Source organism: Brachypodium distachyon, chromosome 3 (genome assembly GCF_000005505.3).
Source record: "Brachypodium distachyon strain Bd21 chromosome 3, Brachypodium_distachyon_v3.0, whole genome shotgun sequence".
NCBI lineage: Eukaryota > Viridiplantae > Streptophyta > Magnoliopsida > Poales > Poaceae > Brachypodium > Brachypodium distachyon.
In genome coordinates, this window is record NC_016133.3 from 30,895,069 (window position 1) to 30,919,059 (window position 23,991).

General features: G+C 46.8%; 1 protein-coding gene across 2 annotated transcripts; it reads right to left on the reverse strand.

Annotated features, from left to right (window-relative positions):
• Positions 1–4,138: 4,138 nt before the first annotated feature.
• On the reverse strand, positions 4,139–11,994 carry LOC100837578. 2 transcript variants are annotated; one of them, XM_024461286.1, is made up of 8 exons: positions 11,668–11,994; positions 10,885–11,304; positions 10,441–10,493; positions 9,887–10,294; positions 7,768–9,397; positions 7,165–7,268; positions 5,951–6,092; positions 4,139–5,141 (listed from the first exon to the last, which is right to left on the reverse strand). In XM_024461286.1, the coding sequence occupies exons 1-8, from the start codon at positions 11,864–11,866 to the stop codon at positions 4,528–4,530; spliced, it is 3,570 nt and encodes a 1,189-aa protein (XP_024317054.1). In that variant the 5' UTR covers positions 11,867–11,994; the 3' UTR covers positions 4,139–4,527. The 2 variants fall into 2 exon arrangements, with proteins under 2 accessions (XP_024317054.1, XP_010234843.2); XM_010236541.3 differs by having other exon boundaries at positions 7,165–7,262; positions 11,668–11,993.
• Between the last annotated feature and the right edge of the window lie 11,997 nt (positions 11,995–23,991).

Sequence of the window (23,991 nt, forward strand, 5' to 3'; positions counted from 1 at the left end):
TGTTAACCGCGGCCATCGTCCTCCGCCGTCTCCCCTGTCCCGACCCACGCCGAATCAGCCTTGATTTGGCAGCGCCGGCCGCCTACCTGGCTAGCCGCTGCGGCCCTCATCCTCCGCCGTCTCCCCTGTCCCGACCCACGCCGAATCAGCCTTGATTTGGCGGCGCCGGCCGCCTACCTGGCTAGCCGCGGCGGCCCTCATCCTCCGCCGTCTCCCCTGTCCCGACCCACGCCAAATCAGCCTTGATTTGGCGGCGCCGGCCGCCTACCTCGCTAGCCGCGGCGGACCCTCATCCTCCACCCCGCACTAGTCGCCTCCTCCTCGTTGGCGGCGGCAGCGGCCCCAGCGGAGACGGCAACACCGGCCCTGACGCCGCGCGAGATGTGCTCCAGGGCGACATCGTCCTCTAGGGCGTCGAAGACGAGGGCCTCCGGAGTGGCGTCCCAGAGCTGGCTGAGCTGCTCAGGAGCGTCCAAGGCGGCCACGGATGAGAGCTCGTGAAACGTTGCAAAGAGATCATCGAGGAGGAGCGCATCCAGTTTCGGTGAGAGATCTTCGGTGGCTGTACTCGTGTCCGTTGATGCTTGTTGGCTGCTCGGAGTTGGGGCAGGCTGGGATGGTGGTGGTGGAGCCCTGCGTCGACGTGCTAGGCCTAGGCTAGGCTAATTGTGTTAATTAACGCATGTGACTTAGTCCATAACCAACCTCATGAACTGGTGTGATCACACGTTCTCTGTTTTCCAGGATGAGCTCGTTAGTGATCCAAATTATTAGGAGAGTTACTAGCTTATACACGTTGTAAACTTGTACCTGTATTTGAATCGATCCGGTGCAGCGAACACGAAGTTTGGCTGTTCCCAAGGGCGGCCGGGAGCCTCGGCGGGTTCAGCGAGTGGTTGGCAGGGCTGTTGCTGCCCACCACAAGCTCCTCCATGTGCAAGGGCCAACCGGAAGAATTTAGTGAGATCTGAAAAGATAGTTGTGTTTTTATCAAAATTAATTTGTCACACTCGTGTAAAGTTGCGAGAACGGCTGACAAAGTTGCCAGCTTTAGAAGAAAATTGTCTACATAAAAGATAGCACACGTTAGCAAAAGCAACGATCGGACACACCAAAGATGTTTGCGATGGGGTGAAAAATTCTAGAGTGGAGCAAAAACTGTTAGCGGGTGGAACCAAAGTTGCTAGTATGCCGATCAAAAAAAAGTTGCCAGTACGTGAGTCCAAGATGTCTGTATAGAAAACAAATTAAGTTGCTAGCATGAAAGTCAAAATTGTCAGTATATTAGCAAAGTTGCTAGTCTGTGAGTGAAAATTGCCGATATAGAAGCCAAAGTTACCCGCATGTGAGTAAAAGTTGCCGGTATAGTAGCAAAAGTTGTTGGCATAAAAGTCAAAGTTGCTAAAATGCATAATTCATTGCTAAGATACTCCAAATAGTTGCATAATGTTGATCCGAGTTGCCGCATCTTGCACAGAGATAGGACCGTGCTTGAATATAAAGTTGCTAAAATGCGCAATTAGTTTCTAAGATAGCTAAGATATGCCAAATAGTTGCTTAGAACTGACCAAAAAATTGTTGCATCTTGCACAAAGATTGGATCGTACTTGAATAAGTTGACAAAATGTGTAATTAGTTGCTAAGATACGTTACAAAGTTGCTTAATGTCGATCCAAAGTTGCTGCACATTACACATAAGTAGGATCATGCTTGAATACGAGGTTTGCTAAAATGTGTCATTAGTTTATTAAGTTACATCAAATAGTTGCTTAATATTTGATCCGAAGTTGTCGCACCTGCACAAATATAGGATCGTGCTTGAATGCAAAGTTGCTAAAATGCATAATACGTTACCACAAATAGTTGCTTAATGTACATCCAAAGTTGTCGCATCCTGCATAGAGATAGGATCATGATTGAATGCAAAGTTGCTAAACAGCTTAATTAGTTGCTAAGATATGACAAATAGTTGCTTAAGATTGATCCAAAGTTGCTGGTATAGAAGCAGAAATTGTCAGTATGAGAGTGAAAGTTGTCGATATAGAAAAAAACAAAGTAGCTAATATGTGAATCAAAGTTGCCGATATAGCAGCCAAAGTTGCTAGTATGACAAAATTTACCGGTACAGCAGCCAAAGTTATTAGTTTCTGAGTAAAAGTTATCGGTATGCACTCAAAGTTGCTAATATATGAGTCAAAGTTGCGAGTATAATAGCCAAAGTTGTTAGTGTGTGAGTGAAAATTGTTGATATATTAGTCAAGTTGCTAGTGTAGCAGAAACTGCTAACAGGTAGTAAGAAAAGTTGCTTGTGTGAGAATCAACTTTGCCAGCATATGAGTTAAACTTGGTAGCATATAAGTCAAAGTTGTTGGTATAAAACACAAACTTACTAATATATGAATCAAAGTCAAACGACAAAGTTGCAAATACATTAGCTACAGTTGCTCGCAGTCGAGCAAAAGTTGAAAATACATGAACCAACGTTGTCTATATAGGAGCCTAATTCAATGGGTGTGGTAAAGCGAAAGTTGTTAGCGGAGGTGCAAGAGTTGCGAAAAAATAGTATAACTTGCTTAAATTACACAGAAAGTTGCTAGCCAATAAAATTTTGTCAAAAAGTACTCACATGGGGTCTAGTTTTGAAGCACTCGTCGTGAGAAAACCAACGGTGAAAACAGATTAGAATTTTGATGCTCAGTTTGAAAGTTATGTCTTTTCGAAAAGTTTTGAAGAAAAGAAATTCACATGGTGGCATCAGTACTTCCCATGCAGCCAGCTTGAATGTATGGCATTAATTAATGGGTTAATTAAATTATTTTAGCATGCCGCGTGGATGGGTTAGGAGAAGAATCTGCGGAGTTTTTTCTGTCTCGTGGGAACTTTCCTTTTTAGGAGGCCGCTCGGAAGCCCAACTGAGCAAACGTTTGCTCCCTAGTCGGGTTTTGGTTTGTTACTTTAAAAGACATAAAACAAACGTAGAACAAAGTCAGAGGGCAGAACAATTTTGTGAGACAACAAACTGTACAACTATAGAACATAAAAAGGCATGACAATTATGAGACATGGCGTGTCGGACGAAAGACAGAGGACATGACATAGAACATCATGTGACATAAAGCAAAGCAACATGTACAAAAGAGATGACAACAACGCCAAACCTCTCGGTACCCCCCACACTATCTATCCCCACCGTGCTAGCCTGCCATGTGTCCATTTTTAATTTACTTCTCGCTTTAGTCTTTGTTTTCTCTTTCTTCTCGCTAACACATGCATGTTCCTTTGCTCTTCCCCACATGTCTCTTTCTCATTTCTCTAACACATTTATCTTTCTCATTCATGCATGGTCTGTACATCAAACCTCAACTATTTGTTCGAAAAAAAGATACGTGTCATGTACTTTGATGTATCTTGATGTACTAGGAGAAAAAGTTAAATATCGTCCAATGTTCATATAAAATTGATGATAGATTTGGCATGTACATGTCATGTACTTTAATGTATTCGTCATGTACCTTGATGCATTTGTCATGTACCTTGATGTACTCATCATGTACTTTGATGTACCCGCCGTCCTCTACCATGTACTACACATTGATAACGTACTTGTCATGTACCAGGATGTACTTAGGCGGGATACATAACCACACGACAATTACAAGACACCATGCAAAGCAATGACCAAGATATATATTGTAAGACCACATGCGGAACCAAATAAATGTGTTCAACACATTTCGATGGAACCTATCGACAAGCCGTTAGGGAGCACCGGTATGACTAAATTAATGGTGAAAACATAACGTAATTACAATGCTCAATTTCAAAAAATATTGTATTCAATTTCTAATCTAGCAAATACATACTACCTCCTTCCAGCAATATTAGGTGTATTTGTTTTCCTTTGACTAAGCTTTTGACTAGAAATTATACATTGATATATAATTTATGTGGCATAAAATTGTTACCATTGCATGTGTATTACGCTCGAGAGGTTGCGCCACACTTATCGTGTAGAGGGTGCCCGATCGGGGAGGCTACCATTTTTTAGCAAAACCGAAAAAACACACACACACTGAAGCTAGGTCTTTCTCCAGAAAAAGAACTATTGAGCCAGATCTCCTCAAGACAAAAAGGAAAGGAATCTAATGAATCCTTACAGAGAAAACTATACAATTCAGCTTACAAAATTTAAGTATACAATTTACCAGCAAGCAAATAAAATATAAACTCCCATCAGAAATATAGTAGGCAACTTGAATGCCTTTCCCTTATCCACGCCATGTTGTGCACCGGTGTGACAAACTAATTTGGGTTAAAAAAAAGTTACACAAAAACATAGGTTGTTTAAAAACTACGCAGTCTGAATCTCTGAATAGAGAAGGAAAAGAGAGGCTACGCTACCCAAAAAAAGGGTTACAAAGACAACACGGAGTATTAAAATTTCAGTAGCCTCGACACCGCGCCATGGAAAACAAAAAGTGAAGTACAGTGCCATAGTGTAGCGTCAGCAAATATGTGCAAGATCCTCTAACTCTCCGGCCACTCCAAGTGCTCAATCGGCTGTCCACTAACATGCCATGCGCCTTCAGATAGTTCGTCAAACAGTTGGCTGTATCCCCAACCCACATAGCCGAGGAAAAACCACAAATCCTCGGCAGATTGCTGGCCTGATTTGATCCCCCTGATTACCCGGCTTGTGGCAATTATATTTCCATAATAGAGACCGGGTATGACTTGTGCATACCCCTCGAAAACGACTCTCGACAAACTCACAAGGTGGTAACCCTGAACCACAACAGGTCCACCGTAGAAGAAAGGGGCGAGCTTGATAGGCTCCATGGAGCTGTCCAAATTCTTGAAGGCACCCCAGCTTAACCGTTTGTTGATGATTAATCCATGAAAGCCCTCATGAGAATCAGCCGATACAATGAGAACTTGGGCGTTATCGAATGGAACAGCAGCACCGAGCTTTTCGGTGGCAGTGAGGATGGACCCTGTGACGATATGCACCTTGCCCCTTTCTGAATGACTTGGATGGGACTGGTGACCAACACTGCTGCTGTTCTTATCGCTGATGTGAAACTGGAATGATTGCGGTGCTGGTGCATCATGTCGCGTCACCATCTTCTTCCGCAGAAATCCTGTGTGCCAAAAAGAGCAAGGCTTTAGAATACTTATCTGCCATAATTATACTGAATAGTATCATTCCAAAAAAATAATTAGTATCCTTTGCAAAAATAATACTTGGTAGATTCACAAAACTATCATATGATCTTTGCTGTAAGATTTGAGAATGCATGAGTCAGCTGTAAACTAGTCAAATAATAAATTATCGAGTAATAATAGGCAATATAAGTATATAACCTCAAAAGAACTTTGAGCAGATCTTTGTTGATGTGGCATTCCCTGAGGTTCGAGGACTACCAGGTATGACGGTAGTAACCTACAGTTGTATACTGGACAGCACATGTACACAGTGGAGAGCACAGACTTTTGTATTGTACATGAAATGGTAACTTTTACGAACGACGAGTATCCCTACTACTTATAAAGTTTCGAGTTGGTTGTGAGTTCACTCCTCGCCTCTCACTCGTACTAACACGTGAGGCCATAACATTTTAAAAAGGCGCAAATAAAAAAAATTGGAGAATGGAGAGGAGACTTGAACTCAAGATATTACATTCACTGACATATGACATGGAATAGAGAAGCAAATTAATGGTTTTAACTTATTCTAATCCCATGCGACCAGGTCTGTACCGAGAATTCAGCCAATCCTTGTCTTCCTACCTCCTTTCTTCCATGTTTAACTATTATTATCTTGTTATATGTGAAGTGTAATTGTTTGTTGCATACAACTGATGGTACTGCTGCTCTTTTTTGTTTCGTAGCATTGCACGGGCACTATGCTAGTAGTCAGCAGACAGTCACAAGATGCTTTTGCACCAACCTATATATCCCGACATATGGTGAGAATTGCTTGCATGAGACTCCAGAAATTCAATTAAATTAGCCACTGACATTCCTCCTTCATATGATATTGCGCTTTTCTTCTCCGCAGGAAAAAGTAACACCGTAGGATAAAACTCCTCCTATGTGAACATGAAGGTTACATTAATATTAGTCAACATAATCACTACAATACTAAAAAATGGTGATATTATACAACGCATCAATTTAAAGACAGCTTCGGAACCAAAGGTTTAATCAAATATCATGGTATCCACTGAAACTTTGACTGTTGAGACAAGACCAAAACTCATACCAAAGCCCTATGAGTGGCAGATCTAAAATTTCAGTGATGTCGGGCCATTTTCACACCAACAAAGTTTTAAAGGCATAGCACAATTCGATGATTTTATAGAGTTTAGGAAAACTAAACATGCATTTTGAGTTCAAATACTAAACCGAATGTGCTGCACAATTTAGAGACTGTGAATGCATTTTAGTATTTTACGGTGTAAAACAGTTCAAGTGTGCTATGAAACTCTAAAATTACTCAGGTTTACACATTTCTACATAAAAATCTTGAGTTCATCATCAGTGTTTACTTTCAAAAAAGACTACATGTCAAATTATTCAACAATTGACCACCCATGCTTTGCCTTGAAAAAGTACTTTTAAACACGAACCAAATTTGTCAGTAGAAGCAACACAACTTGTAAATGTAGAGGAACTTTTTTCAGCAAGCTTAATAAAATGCTCGACGTTGTATATTTTATTAGATTCTTGAACCTATCATTTTGTTGGATCTTGCGGCTCCATGCATCAATAAACTAGTTTCATCTTGCCATCAAATGTAACTAAGTTAAAGTAAGTCTCCACAACAATAGACTAAACTAAACATACCCATGCCCCCATGGGCTCCGCACTAGATCCGCCCACAAACCCTATAGAACTCTCAGAAAATTGGTCCGCCTTGTAATGTAAGGAGTAGTTTATTGATTGATTGATGATGAATGGGTACATGCCTCCGTTTATTGAAAAGCTAAAGAACTCTCAAGATGTGGAGAATTTTTTCGCCGTACATGCTACAAATTTGACAATGTTTTTATTTATTTTTACTAGAAGATTTGGGCTCTGTCATAGAATATATAATATTCTTCTGTAAAGTTGGGAAAAATTAACAGATAGCAAATATGTCATAGAATATATTATAACTACCTTGCCTGATGATTTTAGTAAATGATGGCAGTCATTGGTTGTGCAGTCCATCAAGTAAATAACTGGAAGGCCCATCGTAGTAGATTCTCCATTTTTCTCTGCAACTTAAAGGATGAGCATTAGTTTGAAATATTACATAAATGATGTTTAGCAACATCTGGAGGAACAGGCCATAGTAAGATGTTCTCTAAGGATGACACGGCATATATATACTACTACAGTGGTGTTGCATTAGTATTCGTACAATTTGCCAGTCTAGTTTATAAGTTGTACATTTTATTATATTCACTTTAAAACAAGTCATAAAATGGTATGATTCACTGGGTGATAGCATCATTTTCTTATAGAAAGTGCAAAGCTTGCAATTTCAGACTTGTCATGCATTTGACTCATGGGCTATCATTCATGACATCTAGGATTCTAGATAAGATTCATTTTCTGATGCTAATCAGCATAAATGGAGTACAGCAAGGTGACTAGCATTACATCCGGAAATCCAAAAGGGAACTTAAATAGCAGGAGAATTTTGCACTGTTTGAAAAGACAGAAGGGCAATGGAAGCTCTCCACTTTCAAGTTTCAACTGATGAGTTTAGGATAGTACCTTCGGTCTGCAAATTTTGAGTGTCTGCAAATTGAGCGTTCAAACTCATAAAAGTTTTGAATGATTGGTGCAACTCACGGACAACAAGATCTATTCGCTGGCAAAACCCACACCAAGGGTTGCTGAAAAGCACCAGCACATCTTTCTTCCAAGCAGATGAAATATTCTCAGTATTCAGAAATGACATTCCGTTTTCTGAATCACAATCTTCAAATCCAAAGACCAGGGGACAAAAACTAATTGCTGTCAATAGAGGGATGGAATTTGCCTCATGGAAATCAAGATTGACAAAAGGCGGCCTGGGAAGCTCCTTTGAACTTATGAAAGTTGAGGCCGAACGATAATATGAGGAAAGATTTTGATTCACAAAATTGTCAAAATAATTTTCTAAAGAAGGGTAACTAAATTCACTTTCCTGAGGAAAGACATAATGCTTTTGTTGAACTGGATCAACTATTACAAGGGATGGAACTCTTGATCCACCTGTCAAAGTTCTCAGAAGCCTAGAACCACCATCAGAAAAGAAGAACGGACCAATAAAACGGTTATCTGATATGCTTGAAGTTACCTGCTCTGTATAGTCTGTGTTATCACTTGCAAGGATACTGGAAGAGCTAAATGTTGCATCTGGAGAATATTTGCTGTCACGCTTTTCTGACTGTTCATCTAGATTAAATAAATCACGCTCGTAAATGAAACTCTCAATTGTTCCAGATTCTTGACCCTGGACTGAAAATACATCTTGCTTATTTCGTGATCCTGATTTCTCTGTGTTCAAATGCACATTTCTCCCATCAGGTTCCAAGATGTCCAAATCTTCTGCAATTGTTTTCTCATCTCTGTAGTTCAGATCGGGGCTTACATCTGAGGCCTCAGCTTCTTGTTGTTCCTCTATTTCTGTGTCACTACATTCATGATCATCATTATTGATACCACAGTAATATGCAGCAGTTTTCTCGAGTATACTTGGTGCTTGTCCATCGTCAATATGTTCAACCTTTGTTGCCTTGTTTTCATGCATGGAAACTTCAATGATACCATCAGTGCCAATGTCTGACCTAGCAAATGAATCAGCCGTTCCTTCATGTTGACTTTCTTGAATTGAAACGGAATCGACCAATTGGACTTCAGAGTCATCAGAAAGCAGCTTTAGGCCAATATCTTTTCCAACAAAACTTATCCTTGTTTTCTTTGACCTATGCGCTGGTCTTGCTTCACGGACCAGTTTTGTTAGAATATCATATAAAGGGCTATTGGTACTACCTTGGCTACCACTTCTGTATGAAATAGTTTCTCCATCTTTAACTACCATTACTGACATTTTATCCTCTAGTTCCATAAACTTCGAGGCCAAAGCATGCAACCTAGTTTTTTCAGAGTGGGCATCTGACTTACTTCTGCTTGGTATAGAAGGAACAACTTCTGAGCGCATTATGGAGTAACCACTATTTAGATCATCAGAATTGACATAAGGAGGATAATTATCCTGAACATACTCCCTTAGTAACTTGAGAGATAATTTACTTTCATCTCGAGTTTTTGAAGAATCAGATAATCTGTCGATAAATAGAATAGCAGAGGGCCTATTTGAAGGAAAGGTAGCCTCACCCCCACTCTCATCAACTTCAATCTACAAATATAACATGTAATTTGAAAAGTCATGTCGTGATGCATGTGCAGTTAAAAACTTTGGATATTTGGACATGTCGTAACAAGAACAAACAAGATAACAGAAACTCACATAAAACAATGCATTTTCTATTAAACAAGGTATCCTGTCATCAAGATCAATAGATTACATAAGGCTTAATATATAAGATTATGAACAAATTGGATTGTTTACTTCATCTACAGCTTAAGAACATTTGTTCAAGAAGAGAACCAAACATTTGCAATAAAATTAAACCTGGTTCAAAGAATTGATAAACAAAGGAAATATAAGCAAAGTAACAAGAAAGCATTTGGTACAGCATTGTATTTGTCTGACATACATTCTCCACAATTACATACTAATAGCGGCCACACTGAAATGCATGGAATGAACAACTATCTTCGCCTTTAGCACATATCAGGTTCTTTTAGCAAAGTAATAAAGTTCATGAAATGGATTTTCACTGACCTCCTTAACATCGAGATTATGATGAGATTGCAACAGGCTTCTTAGGTCATCCCCTTCTTTTGCAGTAACTGAACAAGTTGCGCATCCCAGATAATGAACACTAAGGAACCATGTCTCGGAATTGCCTTCATTGATAATGTCTAATGAAGGTAATAATGACTTTTCAGTTATAAGACCAAATCTAACTTTCTCTGGCGGAAGGAAGTATTCTCTTGACAGAGCAGTAAGCTTTGTGTAGAAGCTTTCAAACTGTTGGAACTTTTGCACTGTGCACAACTTTCTATTCTCATCAGTTGATATTTCACTTTGATCTGACAGGCTTCCATTTGCTATGGTAAATCCACCTTTCCAAGGAGAACCAGTAAGCTGGCCTCCACCTCCAAAGGTCAGTTCTTCATCCTCTATAACCTGTTTGTCATCTCAAATAAGCGCATTTCAGGGATCTTTCTCCTGATATATGCTCAATCAGTCATAGTTCAGGCAGACAGGCTGTCAGAGAAATATATCAGGAATAATTAACCAGAGATAAATGTGACCTTCTTTGCTATACTTACAAGCTCTAGTTGTCCATCTGATTGTCTGGTTTGTGTCTTCCCAGAAATGCCAACTGTATGATATCAATTATTATAGGCATCAAAATAGAGTGGAGTTGAAATGAATTACCATCCATTCAGAAGTTTTATGACAAAGAGAACATTGAGCATGTTGAGAATCAAATGGACGATGACAAGCGTAGGTAAGTTTGAAATAGTAAAGCAGAAAGCCAAAAACTGCACCATCCAAGATTCCAGTTGTGGATATATTTCATCATCTCACACCATATGTGCATGTGGCATATTAAAAATCATTTATTTATTATTAACCTTAATCAAGATGGGTGGGTGCCCAAAAGATAAGCTGTTTATTCTGTGAAACACCTTGTCAAAAAAGCAGCAGGAGAATACATCAAAGTTGGATGAATCATCAGCAGAAGATGTCAAGATGCACAGCTGACTAACCATTCTCTGTGTGATTTTTTGATGAAGGGCCACCATTGCTTCTGTTGCTTCCACCACTAGCCAATCTGGTAAACCATCCACAGAATTCAGATAAAAGCACTGCTTTATCGGTTGATTCAATAAAAGCTTCCACGTCTTCTTTCGTATGCAAAACCTCAAAAGGGGCCTCCTCATGCTTAAGTGACATGGTATGGTGTATTGAATATAGTATATCTCGAGCACGAAGCTTTCCTTGATATTTGAACCGTATGGATTGTTGATAGTATATGAACTTTGTTCCTTCAGTGGCCTCAATAGCATCCGACAGCAACTTCTCATGATTTCTGTACACAACCATCAGTTTGAGGTGACCAAGCCCCCGCTCATCGGTTGCAACCAGATGTTCTATTTCTGCCATTAATGATCTTGACTCACCATACCCTGCAGATGATCACAGGAAATGTCTGACTTAGGAATGAACGTTGTATCTGGGAAAATTAATTTCGGAACTCTTGGAAAATATAACTTAGTTTAAGTAGCAGCTCCAATTAAAACGAACAAAATAAGTGATCGGTAACATCTATTCCTCCGATCCTAAATTCTTGTCGTTGTTTTAGTTCAAATTTGCGCTAAAACAGCGACAAGAATTTAGGATCGGATGGAGTATATTTCCAATTCAGTGGAGACAGAAAACTCTCGACTGTGGAGTACAATTGAACTGCACCTACTTGACCTTAGCAACTACGCAGCCCATCGGAAACCTGAGCTTTCAGCTAGACACGGACAGGAAGGCCGAAGGCTCACATGGCATGGTGACGAGGACGAGGACGTGGGGGTGGAGCCGGATCTGGGAGGAGAAGTTGGCCCTGGTCAGGACGTGCCACTCCGCACGGCCGGCGGTGGCACCGAAGCTTAACGCCGCCTTTGATTGCAACGCGACGAGGAGGGGGAGGAGGAGGGCGGCGAGCAGGCGCGGCATGGCCGCGGCGAAGAGGCGGCGCATGGCGGCCGCCGTCCTCGCGCGGCCGGAAAGAGGGAAGCGGCGGCACCGGACCAGCGCACTACTTGCCGTGAGTTGTGACTTGTGACTTGCGAGGAGAGGAGTCCAGCCGGGGTCCAGCCGGTCTGGTGCTCTGGTTGATGTTGCTGCCTGGTCTGGTTCGTGCGTCGTTATTAAACACTTTGTATTTTGACAAACCTCGAAGGCTGGAACACTTTGTCGGTAACGAACCGATGGCGTGTGCAGGGTACGGCCAGCAAACGGGGCACATGAAATTTGAAGCGAAATACGGTATGACTAAGACGCCTGATTTTGAAACAAAATGTTTAAATCTCAGTCGATCGGAGTCGTCGAATTAAGATTTGCACACCATTTTCACCCGTTTCTCTTTCACATGTGGACGTTAGATTAATATCCCACGGGCAAGCAAGTCGACTATAATTAAAAAACAGTCAATGTCTCAATAGCAAAATCACTTTTTAATGTTTAGACCTTGGTTGGGACCGTTGTTTTTCTAATGTTTTTAGAGCATTATCCTCTCCAAATTCAAAACTACCGGAAGCTCCAATCCAAATGGTTCTTGAAAGGATTACAAGGGATCTTCTATATATAAATAGGAACATCTCGCTACATTGTTTTTCTTAACATGCAATCATGCCACCTTATCAAACGCACCCGCCATGTCGCCATGCAAATCATGCATCTCTTTTTTTTCATGTACTTATTCACATTTTTCGTTAATCTATCAATTCAAACTATGCCACCTCATCAACTCAACCATGTTTCATTTACATTTTTCATTAATCTATCAATTCAAATCATGCCACTTCATCAATTCAATTATATTTCATTTTTTGGAAAAGTTTTTTTTACATCATTTTGTCACATAATTCTTAGGTCTTTTTTAAAATGTGAAACAAAAACACTTAGATATTTTTCCCATTAGTTTTTGTTAATTTTAAACATTTATTTATGCATTTGTGCTTTAACCCTCTTCCGCAATAACGCGTGGGATATCATCTACTTATCCTAGATTCCCCCACAAAACACCTCATTTTTGTTGAAGTATAAATAGAATTGACCTCCTTTCCCCATCAACTTTAGCTTTTGGGTGAATTGGTTCGGTGCACGAAACTCTCCATGGTAACAGACCCAGGAGGTTTCGAACTGACACAATTAAATTGCAGTCCATTTTCGGTCCATATTTAGACCCGTGAGAGCCACCCGTGAGGGGGAGGGGGGTGTTGAAGTATGAGTGGATTGCCCGCCTTTTTCCATCAACTTGAGCTTTTGCGTGAACTAGTTAGTTGCATGAAATACTTCAATTCTCGTATCAATTTAAAACACTTCTCATAGTGGTGTTTGGGGTGAAGATTCGAGAGCATCAATACCAATACACTTTGACTAACAAATAACTAGTACCAAACAAAGCCTTACCTGATAGTCTATTCCTAACAAAATTTATCATCAAGTGTTTGTCTAAAAAAATGACAGCCCCTGCTGATTTTTAGTAAAAGTGACAGAGTCCCTTGCTGACTTTTTTTTAGTTCCCGAGAGTTAGACACGGGCTTGTGTTCTTTGTGAGGTGATTTACACCCTTAGGCCCTTTATGGATTGTAGGGTTTTTAAAAGAATTTGAAGGGTTCCAATCCTTATGAATTTTTCATATACGAGCCCTCTGAATCATAGGAATGGAGTTGACAAAATCACATGAAATTCATCCTTTTAGGCTCAATTCCATAAGAATTCTAACATGAGCTCAAACTCATTCTTCTTTTCCTTTGAAAACTTCAATGCATTTTATCTCAGTATCTCTCTACTCTCTCTCCTAATTCCTATAAATTTCCTATGTTTATTTCCTATGCACTGTCCAAAGACACCACTACAAAAATCTCGTTGACGAAGTTGAGACTTCGACAATGTCCATATTGGTGAACTTATATCTAGGAAAGATTTCGAGTGTATGTGTTGGCGATCTCGTCGGCTAACAAGGACATAGGGGGCACGATTTACCCAGGCTTGTGGCCCTCAGAAGGTAATACCCCTACGTCCTGTTTGTCTGATCTAGTATTGATGAGTCGATTACAAAGGGTGCCGCGGAAGGCTAGATGCACAGATTCGATCTGGCCAGGGCGTCTAGGCGGCTTCTATCTAGATTGGTTCTCCCTCCTTGGCTCCTCCTCCTGGTACTTTATATATGCAGGAGGCCAGATCTCAGGTAGAGTCCAAGTCGGTTACAATGAGAAGATATACTCTAATTAAGCTTCCTCATCTTGAGTCGCAAGATTTGGCATATGGACTTCTGGAGTCGTAGTAGGCTTCCTTCTGGCCCCCCAGCTGGGTCACAACGGGTATAGTATACTCGGGTCGAGTATGTGGTTAGTCATAACCACGTCACTCGTGTTTTGAAATCGTGTATGATTCCAACGTACATGACATTTCAATTCCATGTTTTTCTTATTTGTATGTTTTCTAATTCGTACAATCCAAAGAAAACCCTTAGGCGTCTTGTTTGGCACTATGTATTTTTAGTGGCAAGTTGATTGGGTATTTGATGGATTGGATGTTCACCCAACTAGATGATGCCCTGTGCATTGTTGCGGAACCGTGGAGAAATTTAAGAGTTTTTTGTTCTACATTTCAAATCAAGAAAAGCTAAGAAATATGTGACAAATGATGTAGAAAAGAGGAAGACTTTCCTAAAGAAAATAAGACATAATTGAATTGAACGATGGCATGGTTTAAACAGATAGATTAATAAAACTAGTACCGTGCCCGTGCGTTGCCACGGACTCTTAAACATAATACACACGGAAATTCACATTTATAGAAAAGAGAACAACATAATCTCTACAGCAAGTGTATATCTCTTAAAAATGAATCCTCGTAAAAATAGACTTGGCCTCCTATAACCCTCGTTTTGAAAACCGGACCAGTGACCGAATCGGCGAGGCTCTCGGTTCAGATTTTTCCGGTTGAACCACCGGTTCATTGCTTGAACCGGTCTGGTTTTTTAAGATATAAAATCATATATTTTTAACTAAATACTGCAAAAAAAATAAAGACATGACAATATGAATAATAGTGCACACAATAATTTACTTGTCTCATTATTCTCACACATAAGTTCCTTTTTAATTTTTGAGCTTGGTTGTGAATGTGCACAACTGATCGATCTGGACAAATAAAGAAGAAAAAAGAAACTATCTCGAAAATAGAAAAAAGATCAACCGTATCTACCTTTCCGTGGGGCCTTGGGCTGATCGTTGATTAATTGGGCCTGCCTTGTTGGGACCATACAGCAAGGGAATGCCTCTCATTTTGCCGCTCGATTGCTACATCGTGGAAGGCTGGAACGAGCTTGGCTGGCTTCCGACATTGTGTATAGTACCACCTCGGCTGTATAGAAAAGAAAATCTCAACCTGATCTACCTTTCCGTGGGGCCTTGGGCTGATCGTGGATTGCTTGGGCCTTGGGCCCATACAGCCAGGGAATGCCTCACCTTTTGCCGCTTGATTGTTACAACGTGGAAGGCTGGAACGAGCTTGGATGGCTTCAGGCATTGTGTTTAGTATCACCTCGGCTGTCTACATGAAAGACAAAGCACCACAAGCCTATAAATAGAGTAACGCGAGGCTGTACCACCCCGAGTATCTGCACTAGCGGTTAGATCATGCATAGGGGCCTGCTGTGTCGTTCATCTGCAATTAAAGAATACTATTTTATGTCTAGCAGACTGTTTTGACGTGACCTTCTGTCCTCCTCCTGACACCTTTTCTTTTTCCTTCGTTTCTTTCTCTACTTTCTGTCTAGCACAGTATTATTTTCTTTTTTATTGCTTCTCTAATATGTTTTGTTTTTTTTGTAGATGAAAATTTTGGGGAGCCATTTATTTATCTTTTACTAATTTTATTCTTTGGTACATATTTCATCGCGTCAGGTACATGTACACCAAACATAGTACATAAACAAGTTTTTAAGTACATCATGGTATATGAACTGTACCTTAGCAATTTTTAAGTACATTGTGGTACGTGCATGTACCTTATTCGTTTTTAAGTACCTCATGTATATGAACTTGTGAGATAAGTACATCGTATGCTACATCACATATATTACGAAAAAATCACGGTACAAGCATATCTCCAAACTTGGTACCTCTTATCAGACGAGTACATTGTAGGTACATCACATGTACCTTAACAATTACCTCGTCATATCAAGAGTACATCAACTCATAGCAATCACCAAGAAACAAATAATAATACAGAGAATACATGAACTCGTGAGATGAGTACATGATATGATACAACACATATATCACGAAACAATCACAGTATAAGTATCTCTCAAAACTTGGTACCTCTTATGAGACGAGTATATCGTAGGTACATCACATGTACCTTAACAATTTTTAAGTACCTCATCATGTCAAGAGTACATCAACTCATAGCAATCACCAAAAAACAAATAATAATACACAAAATAAATTTTAGAAGGTACGTAAAGCACGAAGGTACATGGAAAATTGGTATTTCCCATGGTACACGATGGTACTAAAAAATGAGAGCACAAACATTCAAAAGAATCTCCCATGATACATGATGGTGCTAAAAAATCGGAGCACAAACATCTCAAAAAGAAACCACAAGACTCAAAAGAAGAAACCACAAGAAATCACGGCGGCCCGGGGCGGCGGTAGAGGAGGCCGAGACCAATCGACGGGGATGGGGACGGAGGCCGAATGAATCCTGGAGGGCAGCCAGGGCTGAGTCCATGGCCGGCGGCCGAGCCCCTCACCTCCTCTTCCCGGCTCCAAGCCAGCGACCGTGCCTCTGACCTCCTCCTCTCCCCATCTCCAAGCCAGCGACATCTCCCCTCACTTCCTCCTCTTCCCTGCTTGCGGGGCGGGCGAGCGCCCGAGCACACGGCCCATGGAGGCAGCTGCGGGAGAGACGAGCCTAGGAAGGAGAGAAGAGCCCAGCAAGGAGACAGAGGAGAGAGAGAGAGCAGAGAGATAGAGTGGGCAGAGATAGATTATTGCATGCGTCCAGACAAAATTGGACCAAGTACTAATCACAGACAGAAATACAGAGGGACTAAGAGAAAACATTGGCCACGTGGTTGGACAATACGATGGGGGTAGATAGTTGGGGTGACACCGTGTGGTTTGGCTAAATAGAGCCGACCCTTAGCGAAAGTTTAGATATTCGCTCGTGCCAAACACATCGTGTGGCTCAGTGGAGCGACACGTTACGTATTGCGACTGCGCCCTTACCATCACCACCAACTCCGATTTAATATATTGGTATAGATAGTAAATAAATGCTTGACTTTGTGAGTTAATATATTGGTATATATAGTAAATAAATGCTTGACTTGGTGAGGTCTTTTTAGTTTGTTGCCCTCCGGTGCTAATTATAGTGCTAAATATGCTCTTAGCTTCTCTGGCAAGGCTAGTGCAGCAACAAAATATAGAGTAAATTTCACAAAACGACACATATTACGGCAGTCTTCTCACGAAGGCATCACTTTTGCTAATTTGTCCGAAAAACCACACATTTCCGGTCACAATGTAACAACAAGCCCGTAATGACGTGATTAAGCGAGTTGACAGTTTTCCTTACAGGTCGGGCCCACATGTCAGATGACACGTCGGATGAACCCAACCTGACCCGTTAGCCTGATAACCACACCCTAGGAAGATGCTTTCTCCATCAATGGCTCCGGGAGCGAGGGGAGCTTCCCAAGCTCCGGCCTGATGGGGCACTCACGGGCAGGCTACGGAGGCGGCGCACAGGCATGCGGCGGCATGCGGAACGGCGGCCGCGGGCAAACAGGGGTGCGCGCGAGCGGACGGCGGCCGCGGGCGCTGTCGCACCAGTGGCTCCCGGGGTACCACCGTTGCGCGACGCGTGGGTCACATTGCCGAGTTCCCGGGAAGGCGTCATCTCGGGAAGCAGTTAACGTGCTGCCTAGCAAGCCATCAGCCCGGAAGGGCTAGCGGGGCTTCGGGGAATATTCCCGCCTGGCCACCTCTCGGAAAGTCACTTGCCGGGAGGGGGGTTCCCGGGCGCAAGCTCCCGTCCTGGGAGCGGGGCCAAGCAAGCAGAACAACGGCGCCGCGTGGGCGTGCGTCAGGCATCCCGTGCGCAGTTCCGCCAGGGCGAGGAGTGAAGCGCATAACGCATTTAATGAACCGTCAGGAGGGGAGTTACCCGTCTAGTCAGGTAAACAGTGGTTGTCCAGAGCTAATTCTTAGGCCTTAGGCCCCTAGCTGAGGAGTTGGCACCCATGCATGCCACCAGCGCACCGAGGGGGAGTTGCCCTGTCTTCCTGCTCGCCACTTGTAATCCATGCACCGTGGCACCTGTGGCATCCCCTTGGCGATAAAAGGAGGATCCCCGCCGACGGTCAAAGGGTTGGTTTTTTGGGGTTGGTTGGTTCATTCGAGTTTGGTTCGGTCGGTTCACAGTTAGCTTCCAGCATTAGCAGAGAATAGGGAGGAACACTTAACCAAAGGAAGAGAGTACCCGGGAACTCACCCGGCAGCCTGTAAACACTTGGTTTTATGTGATAATACAAGCTCAGACAAGCAGGACGTATGGTTTTACACCTCCGGGTGGCCCGAACCTAGGTAAAAACGCTCGTGCATGTGTTCTTTGCTTGCATGCACTTTGGGTGTACCTCCTTTCAGGTTACGTACGCCATCGGCCACGCTGGCGATCACCGGGGCGATCCCCGACGCCCCTGCCGAACCTAAAAGGGGGTGTGCCAGCACGCCCCCGGTGTCGGAGCCCCGTGCGACGACATCTGGCGCGCCAGGTAGGGGGCGCGAGAGGAGAGCTCGCCGGTGACCGCCGGCGGCAGTATTTGCATCGGCATCGGCTTCGTCTTCTTCGTCGACGGAGTTTGCCACCATGCCCCCCAAGTGGGCTGGTGACCCTCGGATAGACACACGTGAGGCCCCAGCGGCACGCACGCGGTCGCATGACGCGCGGCCCATGTCGGGGGCCCAAGAGAACCCTGAGCCCTCGCGAGCGCAGCAGGCACAGCTGCCTGCCCCGCCTCCTCGGCCGTCAGCAGACAATCGACCGAGGGGACCAGCGGCCCCCAGCGCTGGGGCCAGCCGCGCGAGCGGGCACGATGCCGCCCGCATTGGCCAGCGAGTCGAGTCGCGGGCCGAGGACACGCAGCGACAGCGGCATCATGAACACACTGCGTCGTGAGCGACGCTCGAGGGCTCACACCCTGCGCACCCGGAGGCGTCCGGGGCTAGAGCGGACAGCAGCCGCTCGGGAAACCGGCTGCCTCCCACACGAACCCCGGCGGAAGCCAACATCGCCCCGCGCGTCATTGTGCGGTATGAACCGCAGCAGGGCATGCCGGCACATGAGACGTGGGGCGGGGAGTTGGACGCGCTCCTCGCTCTGGCCGCCCAGTAGCCGCAAGGCGAGGGCGTCCCGACAGGCTCCGGCTGCGGGCAGAACCCGGAGCGCGGAGATGCGCCCCACGCCTCGCTGCAGAGGGACAACCCTCCCCCGCGGGGAGGCCAGGGAAACGGGGACCCGGAAGGATCCTCGAACTCCAGGGAAACGGGGACCCGGAAGGATCCTCGAACTCATGACCCACCGTTGCTCGGGGTGACGCGCGTGGCATTCTGAATGCCCGCCAGCAAGAAGATCTGCGCCAGCGCCTAGAGCGCCGGCGTCGGCGCGAGGTAGAGTGCCAGCGCCCGGAGGAGCAGGAGGATGCACCCATGGGCCTCGAGGATGGCTGCACCGCGTTCACGTGCGAGCTGCGCCGGGTGATGCATGCCATCGGCGCCGACGACAAGGTTAGGGCCAACTGGTTCCCGATGGTCCTAAAAGGATCAGCGAGAACCTGACTGCTCAACTTGCCCGCCGGGTCCATCGCCACTTGGGCGGACCTGCGCGAGCAGTTTGTGAGCGTGTTCCAGGGCGGCTACAAGCGCCCGGGAACCATGGCGGAACTGCACACCGTCGTGCAGAAACCGGGAGAGACGTTGTGGAGCTTCGTCAACCGCTTCTCCAACCTTTCCTACTCCATACCGGAGGCGGAGGCAGCGGTCATCATCAACACCTTCGCCATCAACGTCCGCGACCCCAAGATGTGCGAGAAGCTGAGCACGCATCGGATTCGGACGACGCAGGATTCATACGCCTTGGCGCACAAGTGCGCCCTGGCCGAGGAAGGGCGCCTGGCGCCCGAGCTAGCAGCCAAGGCTGCCACGAGCCCTGGCGAGGGCTCGCAGAAGAAGGGTTCCCGCAAGCGTAGCGGGAAGCAGGTTCTCGCTGCGGACTCGGGGGCTCCTGCCGCGAGGCCCGCAAAGAAGGCCTCGCCGGGTGGCGGGTCTGGTGGCAAGCAGGGTGACGCGCCCTGCTGCCCCATCCACAGCAACTCCACCCACGACGCGCAGGATTGCCGCATCCTGCAGGGGATCAAGCAGCGGCGCGAGCAGCGACATGAGGAGCGCCGTGCTGCTAGTGCCTGCTTCAACTGCGGCGACATCGGGCATACTCTCCCGAGATTGTCCGAACGACCCCAGAGCGGGGCCGAGGCCTGCCGGCGGTAGCGCCTGCAGAGGCGAACCCCAGGGGGACACGGCCAGGCCCGCGTGGGCAGGGAGCGCCCTCCCCGGGGACGCGACAGGGCCCGCGCTAAGGAACAGCGCGAGTCCGACTGCACGGGCGGCGACGAGCCGGGCTTCCAGGAGCCTCTTGGCGTCGCCTGCATCAATGGGGGAGCCTACGCTCTCCCATCCCACACCGCGGTGAAGCGCCTCACCCGCGACGTGTGCGCATGTGCCAATCACCTTCAGCGCCGACGATCACCCGGCACGGCAGCTGGGTTCGGGGGTAATACCCTTTGTCATCTCACCGATCATCAGCAACATGACGGTGACCAAGGTGCTGGTAGACAACGGAGCAGGGCTCAACCTCCTGTCCGCCAGGCTGGTGGAGAAGCTCCAGTTGCCGGTAGATCAGCTGAAGCCCACCGAGCCATCCCGGGGAGTAAACCCCGGGATCGTGCGCCCCCGGGGCGCATCACGCTACCGGTGACCTTTGGGTCCCGGGAAGCGTTTGGAACCGAGGACATAGTGTTCGACGTGGCGCACACCCCGTTGCCCTACAACGGGATCCTTGGTCGGCCGGCGCTGATCAAGTTCATGGCGGCTACGCATTGCGCCTATGGCATGATGAAGATGCCGTCCATGTATGGAGTTCTCTCCACCAGGTGCGACCTCAAGGACGTGGCCTGGTGCGTGGGCGAGGTCGTCAGGGCCGCCACCGCAGCCGACACCGGTGACGAAGGCGTCGCCGGAGACGAAGGCTTGCCGGGCGACGGCCCAGCAACAAAGAAAGCCCGCGCTGCACCGCGGGAACTTGCGGCGGGAAGCGCCGGCTCGTGCTCGTGCCCCGGCAAGGGCCAGAAGCTCCAGCAGGGTGAAGAAGCTGCCCCTGCAACCCGGCAACAAGGACGGCACCGTCACCGTCGGTGCGAACCTTACTGCCGAATAGGAAAGCGTCCTCATCACTTTCCTCCAGGAGAATGCCGACGTGTTCGCTTGGGAGCCGTCAGATCTTCCCGGAGTCCCCAGGGAGGTGATTGAGCATCGACTCGCGGTGCGCCCGGACACCCGCCTCGTCAAGCAGAAGGACCGCCGGCAGGCGTAGGAGCGGAAGGATTTCATCAAGCATGAAGTGGACAAGCTTAAGGCTGCCGGGGCTATCAGGGAAGTTCTGTACCCCACTTGGTTAGCTAACCCTGTAGTAGAGTCTAAAGCAGGGAACAAGCTTCGCATGTGCGTAGATTTTACTAATCTTAATCGTGCATGCCCTAAGGATCCCTTCCCTGTACCCCGCATTGATCAAATAGTTGATTCCACCGCTGGTTGTGACTTGCTGAGTTTTTTGGATGCTTTTTCCGGCTACCATCAAATTAAGATGGCGGTCGAAGACGAAGAAAAAACAGCGTTCATCACCCCGGTTGGCTGCTACTGTTATACATGCATGCTTTTCGGGTTGAAGAACGCGGGCTCAACATTCCAGCGCGCGTTGCGCGAATGCTTGGGACCCCAGGTAGGCCGGAACGTGGAGGCATACATGGACGACATCGTCATCAAATCGAAGCGTGGGGACTTGCTGATGGATGACCTGCGGGAGACGTTTGATAACCTCCGCAGGATCAAACTCAAGCTGAACCCTGAGAAGTGCACCTTTGGTGTGGACTCGGGCCAGCTTCTAAGTTTCTTGGTTTCACATAGGGGGACACAAGCCAACCCACAGAAGATAGAAGCTATCGAGAAGATGGAGGCCTCCTGCAAGGTGAAGGATGTCCAGCGCCTCAACGACTGTGTTGCCGCGCTGGGCCGCTTCATCTCAAGGCTGGGCGAGCGTGCCCTCCCTTTCTTCAAGGTAATGAAGAAGAAGGGTCCGATAGAGTGGGCCCCCGAGGCCGAAGCGGCGTTCCGGGAACTCAAGTAGTACCTGAAGTCGCCCCCCGTCCTCGTCGCCCCCAAGCCGGGCGAGCCGCTGCTACTCTACCTAGTAGCGACTCACCAGGTGGTCAGCTCGGTGCTGGTTGCCGAGAGGGAGGAAGATGTTCCGGGGACTAAGGCTGTGGGGCAGGGGGTTGAGCGGCCCCCGGCAACCGCCTCGGAACCAGGGACCACCCCAGAGCCGGCAGCTCCAGCGCTGCGCAAGCGGCTCGTGTAGCATCCCGTGTACTTCGTCAGCACGGTGTTGCACGACGCCCGCACAAGGTACGCGCAAGTACAGAAGCTCCTCTTGGGGGTTCTCCTTTCGTCCCGCAAGCTGCGTCACTACTTCCAGGCGCACCGCGTGACGGTGGTATCAGGGTTCTGCCTCGAGCGAGCCCTCACCAACCGCGAAGCCACTAGGAGGGTGGCCGAGTGGAGAATGGAGCTGTCGGAGTTCGACCTCCACTTCACCAACTCCAAGAGCATCAAGAGTGTGGCCTTGGCGGACTTCGTCACGGAGTGGACGTCGACGACTGTAGAAGAGGATGAGCCGGAGACTAGCCTGCCCGGCAAGCTGGACAAAGACCACTGGGTCCTCTACTTCGACGGCGCGTTCAGCCTCCAAGGAGCTGGCGCCGGGGTCGTCATCGAGTCACCAACAGGGGACCAGCTGAGGTTCGCTGTCCAACTCGATTTTCCGAACTCCACCAATAACACGGCGGAGTACGAGGGTTTGCTCGCCGGGTTACGGGCAGCGATCGCCCTCGACATCAAGCGCCTGATTGTTCGTGGGGACTCCCAGCTCGTGATCAACTAGGTGAACAAAGACTATGACTGCCCGCAGATGGCGCTGTACGCGGAGGAAGTCCGCAAGCTAGAACGCAAGTTCAAGGGTTTGCGGTTCGAGCACGTCAAGCGGAAGGACAACTTCGCAGCTGACGAGCTGTCCAAAATGGCAGCAGAGCGCCGGAAGCCTTCGGCGGGGGTGTTCTGCCAGAAGCAAGCGGCTTCTTCAGTCGCCTCCTAGCCGGTTGCCGGGGACGCCCCTCTGGCAACTGAAGGAAACCCTGCAACTGCAGGGGTCCATGCCGCTAACATAGCGGCATGCGTTGGCAGGGAGACCCCTCCCTGGGCAGTGGAAATCGCCTGCTACTTGAAGGGGGAGGCCCTCCTGGAAGACGACATCGCCGCAGAGCGAGTGGCGCGGCAAGCCAAAATGTCCACTGTGGTGGATGGAAACCTCTACCGCAGGCGTGCGAATGGGGTCAAGCTCATCTGCGTGCCGCAGGACGAAGGGCGCGCGCTGTTGGAGGAAATACATCGAGGCACATGTTTTCACCATGTGGCCTCCCGGGCTCTAGCCGGCAAGGCATTTCGGCACGGTTTTTACTGGCCCACGGCCCTGGTAGACGCGGAGCAGCTGGTGAAGACGTGCGAAGCGTGCCAGTTCCACTTGAAGAAGAGCAACCAGCTGTCGCAGGCCCTACACGTCATCCCGGCCTCGTGGCCGTTCGCGGTCTGGGGGCTGGACATCGTAGGCAAGTTGCCCAGGGCGGTCGGCGGCTACGAGTATTTGTTCGTGGCCATCGACAAGTTCTCCAAGTGGGTGGAAGTGGAACCAGT